Raw genomic sequence first — 26205 nt, forward strand, 5'->3', positions numbered from 1 at the left:
ACATCCTGGTAAATCTCCTCTGCACCCTCTCCAAAGCTTCCACATCTTTCCTAAAGTGAGACGACCAGAACTGCACACAGTACTCCAAATGTGGCCTTACCAAGGTCCTGCATAGCTGCAACATCACCTCACAACTCTTGAGTTCAATCCCTCTGCTAATGAACGCTAATATACCATAGGCCTTCTTACAAGCTCTATCCACCTGAGTGGCAATTTTCAAAGAGCTATGAACAGAGACTCCAAGATCCCTCTGCTACTCCACCTTACTAAGAACCCTACCGTAAACCCTGTATTCTGCATTCTTATTTGTCCTTCCAAAATGGACAACCTCACATTTGACAGGGTTGAACTCCATCTGCCACTCCTCAGCTCAGCTCTGCATCATATCTAAGTACCTTTGCAGCCGACAACAGCCCTCCTCACTATCCACAACTCCACCTATCTTCGTATCGTCTGCAAATTTACTGACCCACCCTTCGACTCCCTCTTCCAAGTCATTAATAAAAATTACAAACAGCAGAGGACCCAGAACTGATCCCTGCGGAACTCCACTTGTAACAGTCTGAATATTTACCATCTACCACCACTCTCTGACTTCGACCGGTTAGCCAGTTCTCTATCCAACTGGTCAAATTTCCCACTATCCCATGCCTCCTGACTTTCCGCATAAGCCTACCATGGGGAACCTTATCAAATGCCTTACTAAAATCCATGTACACTACATCCACTGCTCTACCCTCATCCACATGCTTGGTCACCTCCTCAAAAAATTCACTAAGACTTGTAAGGCAAGACCTACCCCTCACATATCCGTGCTGGCTGTCCTTAATCAAGCAGTGTCTTTCCAGATACTCATTAATCCTATCCCTCAGTACCCTTTCCATTATTTTGCCTACAACTGAAGTAAGACTAACTGACCTGTAATTCCCGGGGTTATCCCAATTCCCTTTTTTGAACAGGGGCACAACATTCGCCAATCTCCAGTCCCCTGGTACCATCCCTGTTGACAGTGAAGACCAAAAGATCATTGCCAACGGCTCTGCAATTTCCTCTCTTGCTTCCCACATAATCCTAGGATATATTCCGTCAGGCCCGGGGGACTTGTCTATCCTCAAGTTTTTCAAAATGCCCAACACATCTTCCTTCCTAACAAGTAGCTCCTCGAGCTTACCAGTACATTTCATACTCTCCTCTTCAACAATATGGTCCCTCTCATTTGTAAATACTGAAGAAAAAGTACTCATTCAAGACTTTTCCTATCTCTTCCGACTCAATACACAGTCTCCCACTACTGTCCTTGATCGGACCTACCCTTGTTCTCGTCATTCTCATATTTCTCACATACGCATAAAAGGCCTTGGGGTTATCCTTGATCCTGCCCGCCAAAGATTTTTCATGCCCTCTCTTAGCTCTCCTAATCCCTTTCTTCAGCTCCCTCCTAGCTATCCTGTATCCCTCCAATGCTCTGTCTGAACCTTTTTTCCTCAACCTTATGTAAGCCTCCTTCTTCCTCTTTACTAGACATTCAATCTCCCTCGTCAACCAATGTGCCCTCACACGACCATCTCTTTCCTGCCTGACAGGTACATACATATCAAGAACACGTCGTATCTGTTCCTTGAAAAAGTTCCACATTTCAACGACATCCTTCGCTGACAGCCTATGCTCCCAACTTATGCTCCTCAGATCCTGCCTTGCAGCATCGTATTTACCCTTCCCCCAATTGTAAAATCTACCCTGTTGCACGCACCCATCTCTCTCCATAACCAAGGTGAAAGTCACAGAATTGAGGTCACCATCACCAAAATACTCACCCATTAACAAGCCCATCACTTGTCCTGGTTCGTTACCAAGTACCAAATCCAATTTGGCCTCCCCTCTGGTCAGACAATCTACATACGGAGTTAGAAAAGCTTCCTGGACACACTGCACAAACACCGCCCTGTCCAATCTACTTGATCTATAACTGTATATGCACCAATCACCTTTGGACTCAATAGATTAACTATTTCAGCTTAATATCATCCTTTTAAGATGCTCCAAAATCTGATTTGCTTTCCTGATCAAAAATAAGCTTGCAATAGCTTCAATTTACCCAAGTTTCTGGACGTCTTTCGTGTGTTACATTGAGAATCTATTTGAGAAACACTTCCTACATATTTTTATTCTATGTGAAAGATTCTGTATTTCTCCTCATAGGAGGCAAATGTAATTTAATTTGACTGATTTCCAAGCTTATTCTCATATTTATGTAACTTTTTCTGTTCAGCATTGCAGTCTATCATCTTCGTGAGCTTTGAATCTGCTGCAAACAGCCATTTTACTCAAGCCAGATCGTTCATCTATGAAGTCGCATAAAAGATCACCACCAGCCCAGCCCCCACCACCATTCTTCTCCCTCCATCCCACCCCTTCTAATCTTCTGTCAAAGAAAATTTAAAACCTCTACATTTACAACCCTCTGGATTCTATTGGTCAACTATACATTCATAAAAAACATTTTGACTTATGTCTTTAATTCTTGCCTTTCTGGGTGAATTCTATGAAAGGCGATCTTTAAATCCAAATACACTATTCCTACTGCCTTGCTCCTATCGAACTTTATCGCACATTGAAACGCAGACTCTCGAGCTAAAATGGACATGGTCTGTTGTTCAGTTTGAATTCAGATGCTCCATGATTTTATCTTGTAAAGGTTTAGCTTCACAACACTGGGAGGACAAATTCATGGTCCACTGCCGCTCATACTTCAAAAACAGAAGTAACATTTATCTTCTCAGTGCGCACTTGAACTGATAAAACTTTTATCATAGAGGAATTCAAATGCACCTTATCTGGCTGCAAGTTCATTTATCTAAAATATTCATAGCTGTTCAGCAACCCAATATGCAAAACTTACCTTTATAATCTCCCAGTTTCCTTCCAGCTCCTCTTTTGCCCCCCAAAATGAGTTTTTGCACACAACGCATGATCATTCTGGCAAATTAGCACATTGTGCACTCCTGAATTAAGGTTCTTTACCTCACTTTCTGCACAAGGTTGCAACTTTTTTTTTGTTCTTTAGGAATGCCATGGTGCACCACGGAAGGCCATCATATCTCAATTTAAATCCATGAGATTTTGGTTCTTCAATTTAGGACTTAATCAATAATAACCAAAACCAATTAATCTAAACTTAAATAAGACAGATCCGAAATATAAGATCATGCGCAACTAAATTTATCTGAATTTTCAGACAGTTCCAAGCACTACAGCTTTCTGTACCGCACCAAGTCAATACTTCTGATCTAATTGCCAATTTGCACAATCATAGACTTACTCCAACACCTATCAAAAACTGGTTTCAGACTGCCTAAACTGTCTCTCCGGCTGCACGATTTACCTGAGCAAAATTAAACACAACATCCTGTTCAACAAGTCCGAGGGTTGATACAGAAGCCTCCTTTTTTGTTGGAAAAGATCAGAATATTAATTTGAATGTTAATGCATTGCCAAATAGAAAAACTTTGAAACAACACCTCTTTAAAGTTTAGGTTGGGCCCTCTATGCTGCACAAATGTTTACTCTGACAGGGAATTATTCCAATTAACTTTCATGTTTGATGCAGATGGTGAGATAAACACTAGAAGCTAACCAGATGGGGTGGGAACATAGTTAGCAAACACAGGAAGGAGTTACGCAAGATCTGATGCATAAAGAATAACAGCAATTAATTACATCTGGAATAGACAGAGATTTGGATAGATTGACATTTTTTCCATCCAAACACAGAATACTGTCTACTCTACATCAATATCAAGATCAAGTGCCGATCTGTACCACAAATAGCAACATAAAGACCTATCTTAAAAATTTATCATAGGTATGCAAAAGGAGGGAAGAATACTATTCCCAACCATCAACATGGTCATCGGCTAATCCAAAAATTACCAGATTTACTGAGTTCAATTTTAAAGTTACCACAGTGGCGTTTGAAGTCGACTTCTAGCGTCAGGTTCAGTACTTCAACTACTATACTATAGTAATAGAGAGGAGCTTTGTTTTGAATTTACCTTAAGTATTCTTCAGCAAGGTTAAATTGTTGGCAATAGCTAAAATTAAAACATCTTTTGTTTCACTTTGACAGGTTCAAAATACAAATAGCCAAGGAGATTTGCATTTGTTATTGCTGGAAAATGTGGAAAATGCAACTTTTATGCTTCTCAATTAAATTTACATTTTTTTTAAAAAAACTTAAAACGACTGTGAGCAAAAAGGAAAATAACTCAGTAATTTCTTTATGTCATGATTAGTTATGCTGGGTGGTCAACCGAAGTCGGTTAATGTAATTCTATCTAATGCTATTTTGATTTTTGCCACGTCAGCAGACTCAAACAATGCCAACATTTGTATTGTGTCGTGTTTTTGGCACAAAGGCTTATTAGCTTGAAAACAATATACAGAATTTCATCACACAACAGCTACCTTCTCCAACTACAGTTTGTTTTCATTGCAACAAACTTTCTCTCATGTTCCTTTTGGGTTTGGGACCAGGGACATGTCAGAATCTTTGTTGGGGTGAGAGTTTGGATAATTTATAACAGGCAAATGTTTTACCTGGGAATCCATAGAATTTTTGGTAATATACAATCATTTTATCTTAACTTCCTAAGCAAGCACACTTAAAAAGTTCAACACTAATAGAAAATTATTTAATTATTGAACTTTAAAAAGTCAGCAAGAATGAAAATACAGCATCTTAAAACCAAAATATAGCCATCATAAATAAATTACTGTGACCCTTGATTTGGAAGTATGCTGAGTTAAGAATGCTTCGCAAGATAACATAATGAGTTTTGCTGAGGTTATTTGGAGATCTGGGCTAGGAATCCAAAACATCTCAATCTCCACAGAAGTTCCTTTGTTTCTAATATGTTCAAAGTCTTAGAGATCAACTTTCCTTCAGTAATTCTACATAACTAGCTGTAGAATGAGGAGATCAATGGTAACAAATGGACTAGAAACACACTTACTAACTCCGTACCTTATCAATTATTTAAATTAGAGTTCAGTTCACTGACTGACTAGTTAGTTCCCCCTCTAAACTCTTTCAAACACTGCCTCATGATGGGAACGCTATAGTAAAAGGGGGGGGGGGGAATTCAAGATAGACAGGTTGAACGTTATGAAACAAAACAGGAGACAGGAAACTCCAGCAGGGGAGAGTTATCCCTCCTGGACCTTGTTACATCCTTTTTGCTCGTACCACTCTCCCCTAAAACTTTTGCTATCCTGCTTGCATTTAAAAAAATATATATCTTTCCCAAGCCTTCCAGTCACCAATTTCCTCCCCAACATTCCTACTCACTGCTTGATGCTACCTAGTCTGCTCACCACTTTCCTCTCACCAACTCTGTCCGTGAGAGGACTGTCAAGAAAGGGGCCAGGCAGCAAAACGGCAAGGAAGGGAAGCAATCTAAAAGGTTGGAAAGCAGGACAACTAGAACATCAAATTCAGGAAAGATAAATGCTGACATATTTTCAAGCTCCAGGAACAGACATGAATTTCAACACTTAACTCTACCTGACTGATCCTCTCAGGCCTGACTCTTAGACATTCCTTGAGACAGACACAAGTAGACATCAGTTCTTCATTTTTGGACTAGAATGGAAATATATTTCAGTGCACCATCACATAGTGTATAACTGTGATTAAGTGGCTCCAGAATGATGGATTGCTAGTCGATACAAGACTACACAGTCAATTTTGTCAAAGATACAAGGATAGGCAGAATTGTAAGTAGTTCTATTAAGCAAATGAAATTACAAAAGGTGACATTGATAGATCCAAGATTGTGGTATTTAAGTTGCTTCTAATCTGTCCAATTTAAGAAAATGAGAGGCCATCCACTTTGGACTAAAAATAGGTAGAACTGGGCACTTCATAAATGGCAAAGCTTCAAGTTTTAATTTGTTTGCAAAAATTATTTTTTCAAAACCAACAGATTTGTTTTAATGCTGCTGCTAGATGTGCAAGATCTCGGTGTGTAAAACAAAACAGCTGCATTGACACAACAGGACAGCAATAAACAGTTCGAAGTTTGAGGTCTTGACTTATCAGCAGCGGCCAACCTTTCTATGATTTACATGGCAGATGAAGCTTTTCTTCAACATTAAAAAAAAGTATGCTCTCCTCAATGAACGTAGCCTTGGTCCGCAATTTTTACATGCCCTCTTTCAAGGGAATTTGTACATCTGTCAGGAAATCTGTAAATCACAGCTCTCTGGAGAACACACTATTCCAGATATTCAGAGGTAAATCTTACATTTACCATTACTTGGATGCCCAGCTCTTTATTCAGAATTTCAGCAATTACAATTAAATTCAGATAATTATTTTGCAATAAAACACTGAAGCGCACAAGCTTCAAACCAGGTCACTTTTCCGCTCTTGATCCCTCAAGATTCAAACAGAAATTAAGTTTCACCTGTTTCCCACATGGTCAACAATGAAGTTAGTGACCAGGGATATGGGCTAAGTGCTGGCAAGTGGGTCTAGATTAATTCAGGGTATCTGGATGGCATGAACAAGTTGGACCAAAGGGTCTGTTTCTGTGCTGTACATCTCGATGAATCTATGACATATGCTGTTGAAACGTTGGAGTACATACGTGTACTGTACTTTAATTTCCAGAAAGTATTTAATAAAGTGCCACATAGAAAGTTAGAGCAAAATGGAAGCACATGCTCTGGGGATCTAGCAAAGGAGGACCAAGAAACTGATAAGGACAGGGAATACAACTTAGAAGGAACATAAACGTGAACTGTATCTGCTTCTGCCAATCTCTGAAAAGAAAAACATAATGTGTGCCCATTACAGGTGTAAAGATGAGAATTTATAGTGGAAAACAGACAAATAGCAAATAACTTGAACAGTTACTGTGTGTCTAGTGTCAATGAAGATACAGAAACAGTGTGACTAAGTAGCTAAAATAAATTAGTATTCGTGAAGTGGAGGTATTTTAAAAATTAGCTGGATTGAGGGGACCAGTTGAGTTTCATTCTGGAGAGAGTTGAAGAAGTAGCAAAAAAATAGTGGTTACACAGGTGGTTATCTTTCAAACTTTAAAGATTCTTGTTGACCGAGAAGATAGTGAATGTTACTCTAATGCAGACCTGTTGGTTTGACATACATAGTAGGGAGAATATTAGAATCTATGACAAGCATGTTGTCACTGAATCTTTGGAAAAGAATGGCAAAATTGGGAACTCAACATGGATTGATGAAAGGGAAGTCACATTCAAGAAACATGGGAGGTTTTTTTGATGATGGTTCTTGTTACACAGATGCAGGAGATCCAGTGAGTGTGGTGTGTGGGGATCTTCAGAATAATCTTGGAAACAGACCCATGCAGGAGGTTTGTAAATCACAATAAGTGCATGGGATCGGGCAAGGGGGAGAACATAATCGCATGGATTGAAATTTGGTTAATAGCTATAGAAACAAAGAGTAGGAGCCAATTGATCAATCTCAGGATGTCAACTGTTACTTGTGTGATACGGCAAAGTTTAGTGCTGAGTTCAAACTGCTCACAATCTACATAGAAATTTGGATGTGGGGACCAATTGTAATATTTCCAATTTTGTTGGTGACACCTAAGTGGGTAGGAACACAAGTTGTCAAGTGATACAAGGAGGCTTGAAGAGAGTTTGGATAGGTTGCATGAATGGGCTAGAACATGATTGATGGAATCCAAGTGTAATTAAATGGGCGGTTAGTCACTTTGTGCTCTTCTGGATTGTCCACTCTGATCAATTAGCTTGCCAACACTCCACCTCGGTTTACAAACAAAGAACGGCCACTTAGCTGAAGCAGTCAGAAGGGAGACAATACTTTTTCAAATGTACTTCAGCGTAAAGACAGTGTGTTTAGAAGAAGACAGAAGAATAGCAGAAGAAAGAAAGCACTAAAAAGGTACAATATGGTAGCTGATATTTGGATTGTTGAAACAGCATGAAATTGTGTTGTTTAAAGAAAAACGTAAAGGAACAAGATCATGTATGAGATTAAGGTAGAATGATTCAGTTCTTGGACTGAATCTAGGTGATGTGCAATGAGAGATACAGTCTGGATATTTTGATGAATGCTCCACAAATTGCTAACATGTAGCATGGGTGGATGGCTTGTGGAAAGTGACAGTAACGTGAATTAGATTAGATTCCTTACAGTGTGGAAACAGGCCCTTCGACCCAACAAGTCCACACCGAACCTCTGAAGAGTAACCCACCCAGACCCATTTCCCTCTGACTATTGCACCTAACACTATGGGTAAATTAGCATGGCCAATCCACCTGACCTGCACATCTTTGGACTGTGGGAGGAAACCAGAGCACCCGGAGGAAACCCACGCAGACACAGGGAGAATGTGCAAATTCCACACAGAGGCTGGAATCGAACATGGGACCCTGGTGCTGTGAGGCAGCAGTGCTAACCACTGAGCTACCGTGTGCCCTAGTGAGGGCAGTGTTCCTACTGATGTCATATTTTTTAAAATTCACGAATGAAGAACTGCACCAAAAAAAAAGACAAATTATACAACCATGAATATAGATCAGGCACTTAATGTGGCGCAGTCATCTATCAATTCCAACAGATTAACACCTGAACAACCCAATAATCTTTTCTGACAGATCTTCTCCTGGCTACTTCTTCGGGTGCATTTGAATTCCTGTTTTTACATAATATGTTTGCAAGTTTCAGATTAACTAGCATAGACTTCCCAAGCATGTTAACTAGCAGGACATATTTCATCAGAGATCATTCAGATTGTCCAGCACGTCTCATTTTAACACAGTAACATTCCCATCTTGATGACAGAAGTATATGAGACTGTTCACAGCTCAATGCAGTACAGATGAATGTGACATGATGTTAATGACGTACAACTGGAGTTCCTGGTACCCTGGCCATGTGGAGATGAAAGGCCTCATAGCTCTGAGGAAACTTCCTGTAAACAACTGAGTGGCTTGGCTGGACCATTTTAGGAGGACAGCAAAGGGTCACTGTTCTGGAGTCCAAGGCCAAAAGTGTAGAATTCCTTTGCTCATAGAAGACAAACCAGATGGGTTCGACAACAAAACTCAAGTTTCACTTGGGATTTAATTAGTTAATTGAATTCAATTCCCCAGTTGCATGGAGGGATCTGAACTCACGCGCTTCGATCATTTGTTCAGTTCATGGATTAATAAGACAATAGCATAATCACTATGCTGCCATATCCTATAATATAAACCTGCACAATCGCATCTCAAATTTATGGAAGTAATATAGTTTCAAAGTCAACGAAAATTCCTTCTTCCCTGCCGGTCCTGAAAGATGGAAGGTATCATATAATTAAACCAAAAACAGGTGTCTATATGTTGTATCTTGCAGTATTTACCATAAATGGTCACAAAGAAGCAGATAATAAGAGCAGAAATAGGCCATTTGGCCCTTTCAGCCTCCTCTACCATTCAACATGATCATAGGATGATTGCATTATAAAGGAAGAAGGTAAATGAGCTTGTGGCGCAGATCGAAATTGGCAGGTGTGACATGGTGGGCATTACAACAATAGTAGTCAATAGTAAGAAATTAAATAGGGTCAGATAGTGTATAATCTGTGTGGGTAGAATTGAGGAACTGCAAAGGTTAAAAAAAACATAGCTCTAGTTAAGTACAGGTCTCCAAACAGTGGTCAGGAGCTAGGGTGCAAGATATACCAAGAGATAGAAAAGATATGTAGGAAAGGCAAAGTTACAGTGATCATGGGGATTTCAATATGTAGGTGGACTGGGAAAATCAGGTTGGTAGTGGATTGCAAGAAAAGGAATTTGTGGAATATCTATGAGGTGGCTTTTTGGAACAGCTTGTGGAGGAGCCGACTAGGGAACAGGCAATACCGAATTTAGTGGTGTGCAATGAAACAGACTTGATAAGGGAGCTTAAGGTGAAGGAGCCTTTCGGAGCTAGTGATCATAATATGATTGAATTTACCCTGCAATTTGAAAGTGATAAGGCAGAATCAGAGGTAACGGTATTACACCTGAATAAAGGCAACTACAGATGCATAAGGAAGGAGATGGGTAGAACTGACTGGCAAAGGAGCCTAGCAGAAAAGACAGTGGCACAGCAATGGCAGGAGTTTCTGGGAGTAATTTAGGAGACATAGCAGAGATTCGTCCTGGAGGAAAAAGAAGCATGGTATAGGGAGGATGAGGCAACTATGGCTGACTAGGGAAGTTGAGGATAGCATAAGAGCAAAAGAGAAAGCATATAATGTGGCAAAGGGCAGTAGGAAACCAGAGGGTTGGGAAGCTTACAAAGAGCAAATGAGGGCAACAAAAAAAAGTAGTAAGGAGGGAGAAGATTAAACATGAGGGTAAGCTAACCAGTAACATAAAGGAAGACTATAAGATTTTTCAGATATATAAAGTGCAAAAGAGAGGGAAAAGTGGACATTGGGCTGCTGAAAATTGACGCTGTAGAGATAGCTGTTGGAAACAAGGAAATACCTGAGGAACTGAATCATTACTTCACATCAATCTTCACGGTGGAAAACATGAGTACTATCCCAAAGATTCAAGAAAGTGAGGGGACAGAGCTGAGTATGGTGGCAATCACCAGAGAGAAGGTGTTAGAAAAACTGAAAGCTCCGAAAATGGCAAGTCACCTGGACCAGATGGACGGCATTCTAGACTTCAAAGGGAGATAGCTAAAGAGACAGTGGAGTTAGTGGTGATCTTTCAAGAGAGTCCCAGAGGACTGGAAAATTATTAACGTGACACCCCTGTTTAAAAATGCATTATGGCCGAAGACGGAAAATTACAGACCGATTAGTCAAACCCTGTGGGTAAGATCCTGGAATCCATTGTGAAGGATGAGATTTCTCAATACTTGGGAAGTGTCTGATAAAATAGGGCAAAGTCAGCATGGTTACATCAAGGGGAGGTCAAGCCTGATAAATCTGTTAGAATCCTTTGGGGAAATAATGAGCAGGTTAGATCAAGGAGAGCCAATGGATGATGTTAACTACCTGGACTTCAAGGCGGCTTTTGACAAGGTTACACACAGGAGGCTACTGAATAAGATAAGGCCCCATGGTGTTAGAGGCAAGATACTAGCATAGACAGAAGCTTGGCTGTCTGGCAGAAAGCAGAGAGTGGGGATAAAAAGATCATTCTCAGGATGGCAGCCAAGGACAAGTGGTGTTTTGCAAGACTCTGGGTTGGGACCACAGCTTTTCACTTTATACGTTAACGATCTAAATGAAAGAATTGAGGACATTCTGGCTTGCAGATGATACAAAGATAGATAGAGGGACAGATAGCATTGAGGAGGCGGGGAGGCTGCAGAAGGACTTGGACAGATTAGGAGACTGGGCAACGAAGTGGCCGATGAAGTACAATGTGGGTAAGTGAGAGGTCATGCACTTTGGTCGGGAGAAAATAGTCAACGCAGCGATTCTAAATGGGAAGAAAATTCAGAAGTCAGAAGTGCAAAGAGACTTGGGAGTTCTAGTCCAGGATTCTCTCAAGGTAACCTTGCAAGTTGAGTCGGTACTTAGGAAGGCAAATGCAATGATGGCACTTATTTTGAGTGTACTTGAATGTAAAAGCAGGGATGTACTTTCGATGCTGGAATCAGAAGGATGTACTGGCCCTGGAACGTGTTCAGAGGAGACTCACGAGAATGGTCCCAGGAATGAAAAGCTGAACCATATGAGGGACATTTGAGGACTCTGGGTTTATACTCGATGGGATTTAGAAGGATGAGGGAGGATATAATTGAAACATACAGAATACTGAATAGCCTGGATGGATTAGATGTTGGGAAGATGTTTTCATTGATAAGAGAGACTAGAACCTGAAGGCACAGCCTTCGAGTAAATGGAAGACCTTTTAGAACAGAGATAAAGAAAAGCTTCTTTAGCCAGCGTGGTGAATCTATGGAATTCAGTGCCACAGAAGGCTGTGAAGGCCAGGTTATTCAGTATAGTTAAGGCTGAGGTAGATAGGTTCTTGAGTATCAAGGGTTACAGAGAGAAAGCAGGAGAATGGAGTTGTGAAACTGATCTTCCACGATTGAATGGTGGAGCTGACTTGATGGGCAGAATGGCCTAATTTCTGCTTCTATGTCCTACAGTCATATAGCCAATCAATCATTCAACTCAGTTCCCTGTTCCAGCCTTCTCCCGGTGCTCTTTGATCCCTTTGGCCCCAAAAACTATGTGGAAGAGCTCACAGCATAGGAACAGATAAGTGCATAGTTTTAAAGTCTTGTTGTAAATCTACAATAGTGAGCAGAGTGGGTTCTTTCTTGATTATTTGTTTTATTGAGATCTGTCTCTTGATTAAATTTTAAAAATATAAGCCATAAGTACTAAGTTAGCCTGGAGCAGTCTTTTTTTAAACAACAATAAGGCAATGCTATTTTCTGGATCTGTAGATTGTGAAGGAGCAAAGATGGCCTTTTGTAGAGTGATGTGCTCTTCCTGTCAGAGTTTAGAGAGAGTTTTTATGTCACTGATTATTATGTCTCACTCTCTCTCTCTCTCTCTCTCTCTCTGTCTCCCTCTCTTCCCCTCACATGCGCACACATCTCAGTCTATGGGGTGAATTTGCATTTGCAGAATCATATTTGCAGACACATTTTATTTGTGCTCAAAAAAAGCACACAACCTGCAGGGTAGTCAGTCAATCCATATAACATTTTATAAATTCCTACTTTGGAAACAGAACCAGTCTGGTTCAAGACAGACTCTAATTTCATATCTTTAATGCATTGTCTGAGCGGAGATGTCACTCTTTAAATAAAACCTTAAAATTATCTTCAGTGTGTGACTTGAAAGTAGTTGTGGGCTTTACATATTAGTGAACAGAAACCTGCAACCCATTCTACAAGATGAAAGACTTAATAGCAATCTAGTTTTGTTCAATATATCGTTTTAACTGCGTGGCAGGTGACCTTTTGCTACAAATTCTGTGTCTTATGGTCCCGCCCGACTAGTGACCTGATGAAGGAACAGCGCTCTGAAAGGCAGTACTTCCAAATAAACCTGTTGGACCATAACCTGGTGTTGTGTGATTTTTCAAACTTTGTCCACCCCAGTCCAACACCGGCACCTCCACTTTATGGATAAATTCCAATGAGCAGAGTCTCAATCAGATTCCTCTGTAACAGGTGATCAGCCTTGCAAACATTCTTTAAATAGCCACCAATGAAATATTATTTTTTCTTAAATAAGGGGACCAAAACTATACACAGTATTCTGGCTGCAGTCTCACCAGCACTTTGAACAGTTGCACTACAAACTGTTCCCTACTCTTATATTCCAACCACCTTGAACTAAAGGCCAACATTCCATTTCTCTTGCCAATTACCTGCTGCACCTATGTACTAGCTTTCTGTTTTACGCACATGTATCCCAAAGTTCCTCTGTGTGGCAGTTTTCTACAGTTTTTCATTTAAATAATCGTGTTATGGAGTCATAGAGGTGTACAGCATGGAAACAGACCTTTGGTCCAACTCGTCCATGCCGACCAATCTAGTCCCACCTGCCAGCACCCAGCCCATATCCCTCCAAATCCTTCCTATTCATATGCCCATCCAAATGCCTTTTAAATGTTGCACTTGTACTAGCCTCCACTTCTTCCTCTGGCAACTCATTCCGCCGCGCACCACCCTCTGCGTGACAAAGTTGCCCCTTAGGTTAAAAATGCCACTCCCCCTCCTCTCTTGCCTCCCTTTGTCATTCCTGTAGCATTTGTATTCTGGAACATTACACTGCCAGTCCTGTCCATCCCGGAGCCATGTTTCTGTAATTTCTATGATATCCCAGTCCCATGTTCCTAACCATGTCCTGAGCTCATTGGCCTTCCCTGTTAGACCCCTTGCCATGTAATCAATTAAACCACATTTACCAGTCCTACCTTGTTCTCTGCTTTACCCCTGTTTGATTTGCTTCTCTTCTCAACTGTACCAGTCTCAAATTGACCTCTTTCCTCACTATCTCCCTGGATCCCACGCTCCCCACATTACAGGCACCAGGGAGGCAACACACCATTCTGATATTTTGCTGCTGGCCGCAGAAACATCTGTCTGTGCCTCTGACTAGATTCTTTTGTTTTTCCTTTCAAAATGAACTGCAGATTTTTGACATTACACTCCATATGCCAACTTCCTGCCCACTTACTTCACCTACCAAAATGTCTCTCTGAAAACTGCATGCATCTCTTAAAATTTGCCTTTCCAACACTGCCCATTAGCCAGTCCTCTAACCACCCCAAAATACTACCTCCAGCACCATCAGTTCTTATCTGAGGACAAATAGTTTGCATGGCACCTTGTTTATTACCTTTTGAAATTCCAAATGCAACACAGCTCTCCACTCACACTTTTTCAGTTATTTTAAGTGTTGATCAGTCATGTGTCTACAATTCCATGCCTGCCTGCCACAGTTGTAGACTTGCCAACTTTAAGGGCATTTAAATGGTCATTGGTTTCACAGTTCGGCACAACATCGAGTGCTGAAGGGCCTGTACTGCGCTGTAATGTTCTATGTTCTAATACATTAACATTTCTGCAATGCATTCTTTAAACAACCAATAAATATCAAGCTAGTTACATTCCATCAGTGTAACTTGCCTCCCAGTGCATGCAGTCAGTTGACTAAATTGCCTCAGGGTACAGGCTGACCTGAATACACTGCACCATCCTACAGCTTTGAATATAAATCAATGTGCAATTGTACTGTGAAATTTTAAACTTGATAAACAATGACATTCATTCACATTAAAAAAAAGTTACAAAACAATTGTGAAGGATTAATATTGTTCAGCTGAACTGACTGACTGAGTCTTCAGCTCAGATACAACACTAAAACTTGTGTTCAGAGAGATGACGCTACAAATCCCAGACAAAATGTTACCTTCCAGTTTTTTCATAGTCATGGATTGTGGGTCAGAAAATATGAAAAATATGTGCACGTATGATATTTGTTTTACTCCTGAGTAGATAAATATTTTCTCGAAAGCACAAATTGATTTCGAGCAAGGCAAATAAAATTGGGATACTCAAAACAAAGTGAATAACTTCTCTTTTCATTTCTAACTGTTAATTCCCAGAGAGTAAATTCAGCAAATTATCCAATGGATCATTTCTTAAAATATATCCATGACTTTTTTTTTTCCAGAATTTAAACCACAAAATCAATTTCTCACGAAAGACTGCTGTGCTCGAAACTGACAAGTTACAATTGACTTGGACTTAAGCATACCACTGAAAATAGTATTAGTCATTTAATAGACATTATACCTTGAATGTTCTGGAAAAGACATTTGAACAAACTCCAGTTATATTAGTTTATTTTTCAATGCATAAATTCCAGAGTTTACAGTTTATACACTTGAAACATTGACTCCTAAATCTCAGAATAGTCTAAGAGTTAATCCAGTATAATTTTCTGAGCTCTGTACTCTATGCAGACTACATTCTGACAGCTGGCAACCAGCAAGTGACAGTAAACGTGTCAATACTGATCCTCAAACATTATATACATGATTCAGTCAGTTAATTAGATATTGCTCGTGTTGACACTGGAGTTAAAACAAGGCAACAGATACTTACACTAAAATGCTTAGCAACAAATGTCAATGTTCAAGTCCAAAGTTCCAGGGAGACAGCAGGGGTGGGGGTTGGGAAGTAACAGTGTGTCTGTACAATCATGCATGCATTTGCATTAAAATAGGACTGTGGGTCAAGGTAAACTGCCTACAAATATTCATCGTCTCCTTACACACATGAAAAATGGTCACTTGGAAAAGACACTTCAAAACATAAAATCATGAATGCTCCAAAGCTCCAAAAGAGTGTTCCTCTTATTATCTACAAAGTATTCTTAACTATGTGGGCAGACTGAAATTGGAAGGCAAAAAAAGTCAAGACTAAGCTGAATAGATGAAAGACATAAAATTAAAGTGAAATATAGTTCCTTACAAAAAAGGCTAACAGAGTATCACCACCCTCTTTGTTTAAATTAAGTTTATGTTACTTCAGCTCAAATAACATATTTTGCTTTCATGCACACCAGCCAAATGCCTAAAAACATAAATTTCGTAAATCTCAATTATAAAATTGAGAAAATGCTGTTTAATTCAACAATGGCAATCACAAACGAAAGTAGACCAATTATATACATGTAATGGCTAAGGTTTAATAAAATAAATTAATTTTCACAGTAAGAAAAATTATACAAGTGTTGAATGAGTTTCTTTACAAGTAATACTTTTAAAGGATTAAAAGTCCTTGCACAAGTGGATGGATAGCTTTGCTTAAAAAATACACAAGACACACAAAATAAATCAAGTTTTTAACAATTGATAATGGAAATCAAAAGTACTAATATCAACAACTTAAAAAACAAACTACCACTCAAATGATTTCTTTTCTCACTTGCCCTAATTTAATGCAGAGCCAAAAGATTACTGACAACGTATTCAAAACTCAGAACAAAATGTATTATGGACACGTCATACTCAATTTGCTAAGACCTGAAACTTGATCTTTGGTTTGTTTCATGTTAACAGTTTTGAACTGAATTATCAGGAACTGGGAAGTTTAATAACTAGCACACTTCCCAATCAGCAAATGTGGAATTTAGAACAGAACCCAATGTCATCATCTTAGTTGAACTGCATGTCTTCCCAGCTGTCTTCTCCTCTGGAAATAGATGAGCTTTTCAATAACTTCAGGTAGGAGAAACACTGACAAATAATGATATTGAAATGACACAAGCCAATAATAAAAGAATACTTGTACATACCATATGTAAATCCCAGAGCATATATCAGGCCCTCACATTACTAAAACTAAGACTCAAAAGTCGACAGAAGTTGGTTTTTCTAAACCATTCCAAAATCTTCAAAACAATTTCCATATCAGTATAAATAAAATAAAAAGTGGTTTGATTTCTAAGGTTCCGGATTTCAAATTTCACTTCTTCAGGCTTATGCAATGAATTACACAGCTTCCAATGTAACACAGTTAAAAGAACTCCAGGATCCAACTGCACATTATACAAATATAGTTTTATCATTCATTTTATGCAGAAGCATCCACTTGTTACTTAAATATCATTTTAGACATTTCATGTGCCGTATACTACACATATGCCATATTGACCAAGTCTCTTAACGGGTTCACACAGCTATCGAACAATATAACAGCAACGTCAGAATGCTGGAAGCAGTTCAACTATACACTGGCTCAATTCAACGAAGAAATGCTAAGACACAAGAGGAATAAATACAAATATTTAAACAATAAAAACTGGGGGATATGAACATATGCAAGAGACTAGCATATGCACTAATCATTAAGACCAGTATGCGTTACTGCCAGTTATTTTCCATAGCCTTTCCTTAAAAGAGCAAAAGCATTTTTTTCTTCAAATATCCTGCAGCTGGCTGTATAAACAATTGCAAAATTATTATTAAGTAGGAATCACAGGTTGAAAAATGTAAGTACCACCAAGAAATTACTGAATACTACAAAGTCTACTAGGTCATACAATGTAAACTGGGTTGAATTAAGATTCTGGCAGAAAAGTGCTTGCTTTGCAATTAAAGCTGACAATTTGATTGAATGATATAACTTACTAGTAAATGAATTCAATGTAGTCAGACAAAAGCAGCCATACAACAGGAACTTAAGATTCGAAACACATGTCCAACGAAGTAAAATTCCAATTTTTACAGAAGAGGTCACAGGGACAAGGAAACTTTCCAACGTCCTATCCATGGCTACAATATTATTGAAGACAACTGCCTGTAGAAAAAAAAACAAGTCAAATTTCAATGTAGCAATAGTCTGATACTTGCTATGTTTGTCACATCCTCAAAATATAGTATTTAATTTTGTAACAGTAATCACATTAAGTATGACCGATTGTAATTCCTCATCAATTGTACACAAGATAAAATAATCCCCATAATGAGAAAGATTGCACAAATATTAAACAAGAACATTTCGCTCAGTGGTACAGTAGGATTATAAAGCCACCATAGAATGTTGGAAATAAGTAAATCATTTATGTTACAACTACATCTGAAGAAAAACATCAGTTGGATCTTCAGAAGTTGTGTTTATAGCTATACCCAACATTGAAACACTGAAGGAAAGTCATATTTTTCTGTTGGATAACCTAAAGGAAAACTACTACCCACCAAGAAATGCAAGATTATGTGAGATTCGTTTGCACTTATTCCCTTGTATAAATTCAATGTATAATTCACATCAGAACAAATCAACTCAAGCAGTGTGGATAAACCAATAAAGGGTTTCTTGAAAACTGCTTCAGAACAGAACACTGCTAATTCCCATTTATCATAGCTTTATTTAGAAGTGGAAAACATACAGAAACAGCTCACCAACTGCCCGATCCAGCCACCAGCTTGCACAGCCTAATCACCAGATGCCAACAAATATCATGAAATACTTTTTGAATTTCTAATGTTTAAAACAATTGGGAAAAAATGCATAGTTAAATGCATAAATCATTCGAGTTGTCTTTTTTGTCTTTTAGCTTTATTTGAAGACCTCAGCTTCTCCCAAAGGTTTTGCCTCTGGGGATAACAATGATATTTGTTGGAATGATGTTGTCGGCTGAATTTTATTGTTCATGCTTGTGCACACAGTGTATCTGAATTTTGTAAGGCGCATCAATACCAAGTAGCTTTAAAAAGGAAGATGTTTTTTCTTCCCTTCTGCTTTTAGCAGTTAAATGTTGGAAGGGAAGGTCACTGTCAAAACGTTTTACTGAGGTAGTGCTCATGGCATTTAATTATTTTCCCCGTGTCCAAAACAAAAACATCTCAGTGAATTCCACTCTTCTGCACCTTCCTTAAAGCCTACAAATTCTCTCCCTTTCGCTGGGATGTTTGAAACAGCCATGACCAAATTCCGAGGCAAAAGAATTCCATACTTAAACCAAACCTTTATGAACATTTTCATTAATTATTCTGACATCACCTTAAAGTTATGCCCTCCAGTTCTCGAGCTTCTGCAATGGGAACAGACTCTTCTCATCTATGATTAGGCTTCTCATAATTTTATCCAAAGTTATGAACTTTCGGATCAATCTTTGCTTTTTGAAAGAAAAAGTAGCCGATTACCATGAACATACAGATTAGGAGAGGGGAATTTGTAACTCAGCCTTTCCAGTCTGCTCTGCAATTCAATAAGATTATGTTGGTCTAATTATATGACATTACCAACTAATCTCAATCACCTTTCACTCCATATCATGGATTTATCTCTCTCTGTCTTAATAAGGTTCCAGGACCTCTTCCATTGGCTTTTGAGAAAGAGTTCCATGTGATTTTGATATGAATAGAGGAGTTCTGGTTCCTAACTTTGCAGGTGACACCAAAACAGATGACATCGTGAAGGTTATCTCAGAGTATAACAGGACCTTGATCAGATGGACAAATGAGCCAAGGGGTAGCAGATAGAAGTTAATTTGGATGAATGCGAAGTGTTGCATTTTGGCAAGGCAAACCAGGGCAGGACTTATACTGTAAATGGCAGGGCCCTAGGGAGTCCTACCAAACAAGACTTCGGAGTGCAGGAGTCACAGGTAAACAGGGAGGTGAAGAAAGCATTTGGCATACTTGCCTTCAGTGGTCAGTATACCGAGTATAAGAATTGGGATGCCATGTTGCAAGTGTACAGGACATTGGTGAGACCCAGTTAGAATGCTGCATACAATTCTGGTCTCCATGCTATAGGAAGGATGTTGTGAAATTTGAGAAGGTGCAGAAGAGATTTACAAGGACGTTGCCCAGAGAGGCTGAATAGGATGTGACTTTTCTCCCTGGAGTGTTGGAGGCCGAGGGGTGACCTTATAGAAGTTTGTAAAATCACGAGAGGCTTGGATAGGGTTAACCTAAGTATTTTTCCGAGGGTAGCAGAGTCCAAAATTAGAGAGCATAGGTTTAAGGTAAGAGAGGAAAGATTTAAAAGGGACCTGAGGGGCAACCTTTTCATGCAGAGGGTGGTGTATGGATGGAACGAGCTGCCAGAGGAAGTGCTGAAGGCAAGTACAATTACAACATTTAAAAGGCATCAGGAGAGTATATGAAAATGAAGGGTTCAGAGGATATGGACCAAATCCGGGACTAGATCAGATTGGGATGTTTTGTCAGCACAGACAAGTTAAACTAAAGGATCAGTTTCTATGCTGTATGACTATGACTCACGACTCACAAAAATACTTCCTCATCTCTGCTTTAAAGGGCCAACCGCTAATTTTTAAAATGGTGCCCCTTTGTTCTATATTGTCCCACAAGAGGAAACATCCTTTCCACATCAATCCTTATCCAGAGCCTCTTAAGATTTTGTATATTTCAAATTGTCACTCCTCACTCCAACAGACACACACGAGCCTGTCCAACCTTTCCTAAAGACAACTCCCCCATTCCAGGTACTAGTCTAGTGAACTTTTCTCTGGAGTGCTTCCAACATAGCTCTATTCTTCCTTGAACAAAGAGGCTAATAGTGTATGTTATACTCCAGATATGTTCTCATCAATGCCCTGTATAACTGAAATATAACATCCCTAATTTTCTCTTCCATTCCCCTCACAATAAACCATAACATTCTAAGTGTTAATTACTTACTGTACCTGAATAATCCTTTGAAATTCATACACTAGGCTACCCAAATCCCTTCAGTCTCTCAGAGTTATTCTCATTTGCCAGTTCACTTTAGCTAGTGATGAATTCCTTCCATCATAATGGCTCTTTTTAAAGAGTTAAAATGCTAGTCTTAGACCCACTCTCCTCTCACTCAAGGCGAGGAAGGTGATCTTGGGTTACCGAAAGATATAGATGGATTAATCAGATTAGTAAATCAATGGCAGATGGAGTTTAACCATGGCAAGTGTGACATGAAGTACTCTGAAAGAAATAACATGACAAGGGAGTATTCAATTAGTGGCAGGATACTATAAAGCTCAGAAGAATAGAGGGATCTTGGGGTGGTCATCCACAGATCTCTGAAGACAGCAGGACAGATTAATAAGGTGATTAAGAAGATGTATCAGACACTTATCTTAATCAGTCATGGCACAGATTATGGGAGTTATGTTGGAGCTGTGCAAAACTTGGGTTGGAATACAGCCACAGTCGTCTGTGCAGAAATGATCACACTCAATGGGGTGCAGAGGAGATTCACCAGGATCGTGATGGGTTGGAATTGTTTAGCAATGAAGTAAGTTGCAATAGACACAGGTTGTTTCCCTTTGCACAAAGGTTGAGGGGTGACCTAATTGACATGTATAAGCTTGTCATGGGCATGGACAAAACAGACGGAACCAGTTGGACTCTTTATTTGAAGCATCAATAATGAGGGGCATTTTTTAAGATGAAGGACAGGAGGATTAGAGGAAAACATTTGCACCCAGAGGATGGTTGCAATGTGGAATACGCTGCATAGGAGGGTAGTTGAGTCACAAAACAACAGGCTTTAAAAATGTACGTGGATGAGCACTTAAAATTTTATAATATTGAAGACTATGGGTCAAATCTGGAAAGTGGGAATAGTGAAGACAGGTTTTTTTTAAATCAGTGCAGCTTTAATAGGCTGAAGGGTCTCTTTGAAACTGTAACTATGACAGTATATTTCATATGCACAGGCTCTGCAATGTCTGACAATTGGCAAAATTTGGAAATCACTTGTGCAAATTAGCTAAGTTAAATTGGCTCTGATTATAAAGAATCTTAATATATTTACAATGTCAATAAGGTTAAATTTCAATAGATTGGCAATTGGAAACCTTGCTTCTACGAGTAAAACATTTTACAACCTGTAGCATTGTAATCTTGACTGAGGGAGAAACAACTTAATTTAAAAATATATGTTTGTCTAATGTCAGTACTAGGAATTGGAGTACTAACTGGTACATCAGCAATCACACCAGTCTTGCATTACACTGGATCCGATAAACGAACAAGGAAACAATGGGATACTACATAGTGTAATCCATGAAAGGTCATAAAAAGCCTATTCAACAACAGAGCACTCCTTTCTCTTCAGATCACAAATAAGTCTGAAATATTGCACTTGTTACACACTGAAATGTTTGAAAAATCTCCATTGTGTGGAATGGCAAAAAACATCAAATTTACAAAACATGGGCTATGTCAACAAAATTAAATTGGTTGGACTGAATAACCTTGAAATTACATTCAGATCACTAAGACTGGTTGCACATGGACAACCACACATGCATTGTGGTGGCCAACAAGGCACCAACTAACAGAACTTAACTTCTGAAACTCCATCTGCTCTCTCAGACAGGCAAAGATTTCAATCAAGGAGAGGGACTTTTCCCAGTTCAAAATGACACTGATCCTTCAACCAATATTACAAGTAAAAACTTAATTCAAAATGTCTATTTGTGTGCCATTTTTGAACTTTACTCTACTCAACTTGGGTGTTGTGGCAAAATTGTAGGAAGTACAACTCCAAGCACATCACTGACTATAAAGCACTTTGGGCATCCCAACATTGAGAAGGCACTGTATAAATCTTACTTTTTATTTTTCCAAACAAATCCTTCAAAAAGAAGTGACACAATTGCACTGGATGAGTAAAACTGACAGTTAATAATTAAAAACTTCTAATCCCCATCTTTTAAAAAAATCCTTCATTGATGTTGCAAAATCTTCACCAAGATATTGAAAGTTCTTTTTAAGAAACATTTTTATATTTTCAAAGAAATTTCTGTAAATTCTGTGAAACAACACTTTTTCACTTTTTTTTAAATGGAGAGTCAATCACTCTCCAGCTCTACTGGCTATTCAATTACTTTGGGATAATCATATGGCTGCATTATCCCTAACTGTCTCCACAATCAGAAGTCCACTAATTAAAATGACATTTCTAACTTTCCACTAGGTCACTGCTATGATCATTCCCATACCTATTGTTGAGTAAGAAACATCGAAGTTTCTTTCCTGGGGTTCAGTTTGATAATGTTGGAAAATAACCAAGATGCAGCATCATCAGCAGTAACCAGACCCATTGCACAAACCTAGACTACACAATTTCAATTCAATTGACTGAAATACAGCTGCAGGCAAAGAAGTCTTTTGTTTAAATTCTGCATCCATGGTTTAAAATATTAGAAATTTCAATTACTGAATAACAAAAATCAATGTACAAGATTTTCAGAAATAAAGTAGTTGCATTCAGCAGAAGATTATTCTATTCATTATGAAGTAACTGTTGCATCTTGCAGATGTAGTTGGAGTCATGATACCTTGAACACTAAAAAAGACACCCAACTTGAAAGCCTCTCATATTATGCACTTGTATCAGTTGTGGCTGAATCATGTCAGCAACGCTGAGGGAGGAGTGCTGCACTTGTGAAGATGCCATCTTTTAGGCAAAATGTTAAACCAAAGAATCCATTTATCCTATAAACAGAACGTTGAAAAAAATCTCTCAGAAGTATCCTAAATATTCAGGCTATTTTGGAATCATTCAATCATTCACATTAAAACAAGTTATGCAGTTATCATATTGCTGGTTGGGGGAGCTTACAATGTGCAAATTGGCTGCAAATTTTATACATTACAATGGTAGTTGCACTTTAATAGTATTTGCCAAATGGCAAAGCTCTCTGTTGTCCTGAAAAAGGTGCAAATCTTTCCTTTTTTCCTTCTGTTCACATAACAGCTACTAACTGTTCAAATTCAGTTTATTACCTTACATGTATTAACTCCAAGATGCCTTCAATCTTGAAACAGAGCCCAAAACAATATTATTCAAACCATGAAATGAAATTCATGGGTTGACCTTATTCATCTTCCTGGCAAATGTATTTTGCCTGCAGCTAAGATCAGGATGGAGAGCAATGCGTGACTAGAGCCGTCAACTGGATTACAAAATTAGTACTGAAGTTCCGCTCTGTCTTATTTTACTTCAGGTAACAGTGCTTCTGCATACTCCAAGCATCCTCCATCTTCAATGATATAATCTCAGCATTATTAGTTAACCAATTAACAAATGACAATGTGAACCAATGATAAAGTCATTCATCTAATAATGCTGAAGTTTTTTTTAAATTAAGTACTGAAAATTTTGGTATCTTTATAAAAAGGTCAAATGATGCAGGTTTAACCTTACAGGTCTGACTCACAAGCTTTGTGCTTCGAAGATGAATTACATAAACCACAGGACAATACATTCACTCCCAACAATTCTAAATGCACCATTTATGTTTCTGTCTTGTGGTACAATTACTAATTGAACCACCTATTGTTTTGGAATTACCCTTATGGAAATTGGATACTGGAATTGAGAAACAGAAAAACTTATAAAATGCATACCAAGTAATTAAACATTTAACTGTACTCAAATTTGGTTCATTATTTCAAAAGATGTTTATTGAATCCATTATGTGGGCTCATTTCTTCTCCTTCCTTCACACCAAGAGATTCCAGTCATAAATCCCAGTTCCTATCTTAAACATGTTGTTCTCCATTTAATCTTAAAAATTTGCTGGAACTGGTTACTAGAAGTTGACATGTAATGTACATGACATATAGGGGTGATGATTGACTTACGGTATTATCACTGGACTATTAACGCAGAAACCCTGGCTGTGTTCTGGGAATCTGAGTTTGAATCCCATCATAGCAGATGATAAAATTTGAATTAATTTCACTTTTGTTTTAAAATTGAAGAACATAATGACGACCACGAATCCATTGTCAATTGTCAGAAAAACCCATCTGATTCACTAATGCCCTTTAAGAAAGGAAACTGCCATCCATACTTGGTCTGGCCTCCATGTGACTCCAAACCAACAGCAATGTGGTTGACTCTCAAATGCCCTCTGGGTAATTAGGGGTAGGCAATAAATGGCAGCTTAGCCAGCGACACCCTCATCTTACGAATGAATAATAAAAAAAGCCTTTTATTTCCCTGACAAAGTCGCAGTTCAGTGGAAGTATCAGACATTCATTTGGTACAACTCACTATAAGAACTTGACAGGCTGAAATACATTATACTTTTGTAGGGATTAAGCATTAATGGGTTTTGCAATCTAAGTATTACACCTTTTGGGTGTATTACAGCTTTAAAACACAGAAATCTTATAATCCTCACAATAATTCACATGCAAATGCCATTAAAGTACTGTACCAAATCCTCATTAAATCGGACTATTTAAGACTAGCTAAACCAAGTTAGACTTCAGCTATTTTTACACTTATACTGAAATGTTGTTGGAAAGAACTGAAACTTAGCCCAGTAGCAAATCAGAAAAAGCCTCGGGCTGCAGATGATCAACAATATATTTTAAGTTTCAAACTTTACTACCCAGATTTATTCATGTTTTTTTCACGTGGATGATATGTAAACCTACAGTAGCAATGAACATAAAAAGGAAATCAAGTTCAAAGTTTGGGAGAAGATTTGTAGCTCGGGTGCTCGTTGTTGTGATTCTGTTCGCCAAGCTGGGAATTTGTCTTGCAAACGTTTCGTCCCCTGTCTAGGTGACATCCTCAGTGCTTGGGAGCCTCCTGTGAAGCGCTTCTGTGATGTTTCCTCCGGCATTTATACTGGCCTGTCTCTGCCGCTTCCAGTTGTCAGTTCCAGCTGTCCGTTGTAGTGGCCGGTATATTGGGTCCAGGTCGATGTGTTTGTTGATAGAGTCTGTGGATGAGTGCCATGCCTCTAGGAATTCTCTGGCTGTTCTCTGTTTGGCTTGCCCTATAATGGTAGTGTTGTCCCAGTCGAATTCATGTTGCTTGTCTTCTGTGTGTGTGGCTACTAAGGATAGCTGGTCATGTCGTTTCGTGGCTAGTTGGTGTTCATGGATACGGATCGTTACCTGTCTTCCTGTTTGTCCTATGTAGTGTTTTGTGCAGTCATTGCATGGGATTTTGTACACTACATTAGTTTTGCTCATGTTGGGTATCGGGTCCTTCGTTCTGGTGAGTTGTTGTCTGAGATCCCATTCTACTTTTAGACACTGTAGAATACTGTGCAGTCAAAACAATTTTAGTTAACTATTGCACAAAGTGCTATTTGCTTTCCATCTGTAATCACTTGCAGAACTAGCTAAAGGAATTGATATTCAATAAACTCCAAGTTGATAGCTCATTTTATGTTG

The 26205-nt window shown here is 38.8% G+C and overlaps 1 protein-coding gene across 5 annotated transcripts in view; it reads right to left on the minus strand.

Annotated features, from left to right (window-relative positions):
- LOC140453579 (dyslexia-associated protein KIAA0319-like protein) overlaps positions 1–26205 on the minus strand; it is a 107829-nt gene that overhangs the window by 79434 nt on the left and 2190 nt on the right. For all 5 annotated transcript variants that reach the window (XM_072548384.1, XM_072548382.1, XM_072548385.1 and 2 more), the window contains exon 2: positions 17677–17845. In XM_072548384.1, coding sequence (XP_072404485.1) covers positions 17677–17818 — 142 coding nt within the window. In that variant the 5' untranslated portion in view covers positions 17819–17845. The remainder of the gene's footprint in view (positions 1–17676; positions 17846–26205) is intronic.

The sequence above is a fragment of the Chiloscyllium punctatum genome, chromosome 27 (assembly GCF_047496795.1).
Source record: "Chiloscyllium punctatum isolate Juve2018m chromosome 27, sChiPun1.3, whole genome shotgun sequence".
NCBI lineage: Eukaryota > Metazoa > Chordata > Chondrichthyes > Orectolobiformes > Hemiscylliidae > Chiloscyllium > Chiloscyllium punctatum.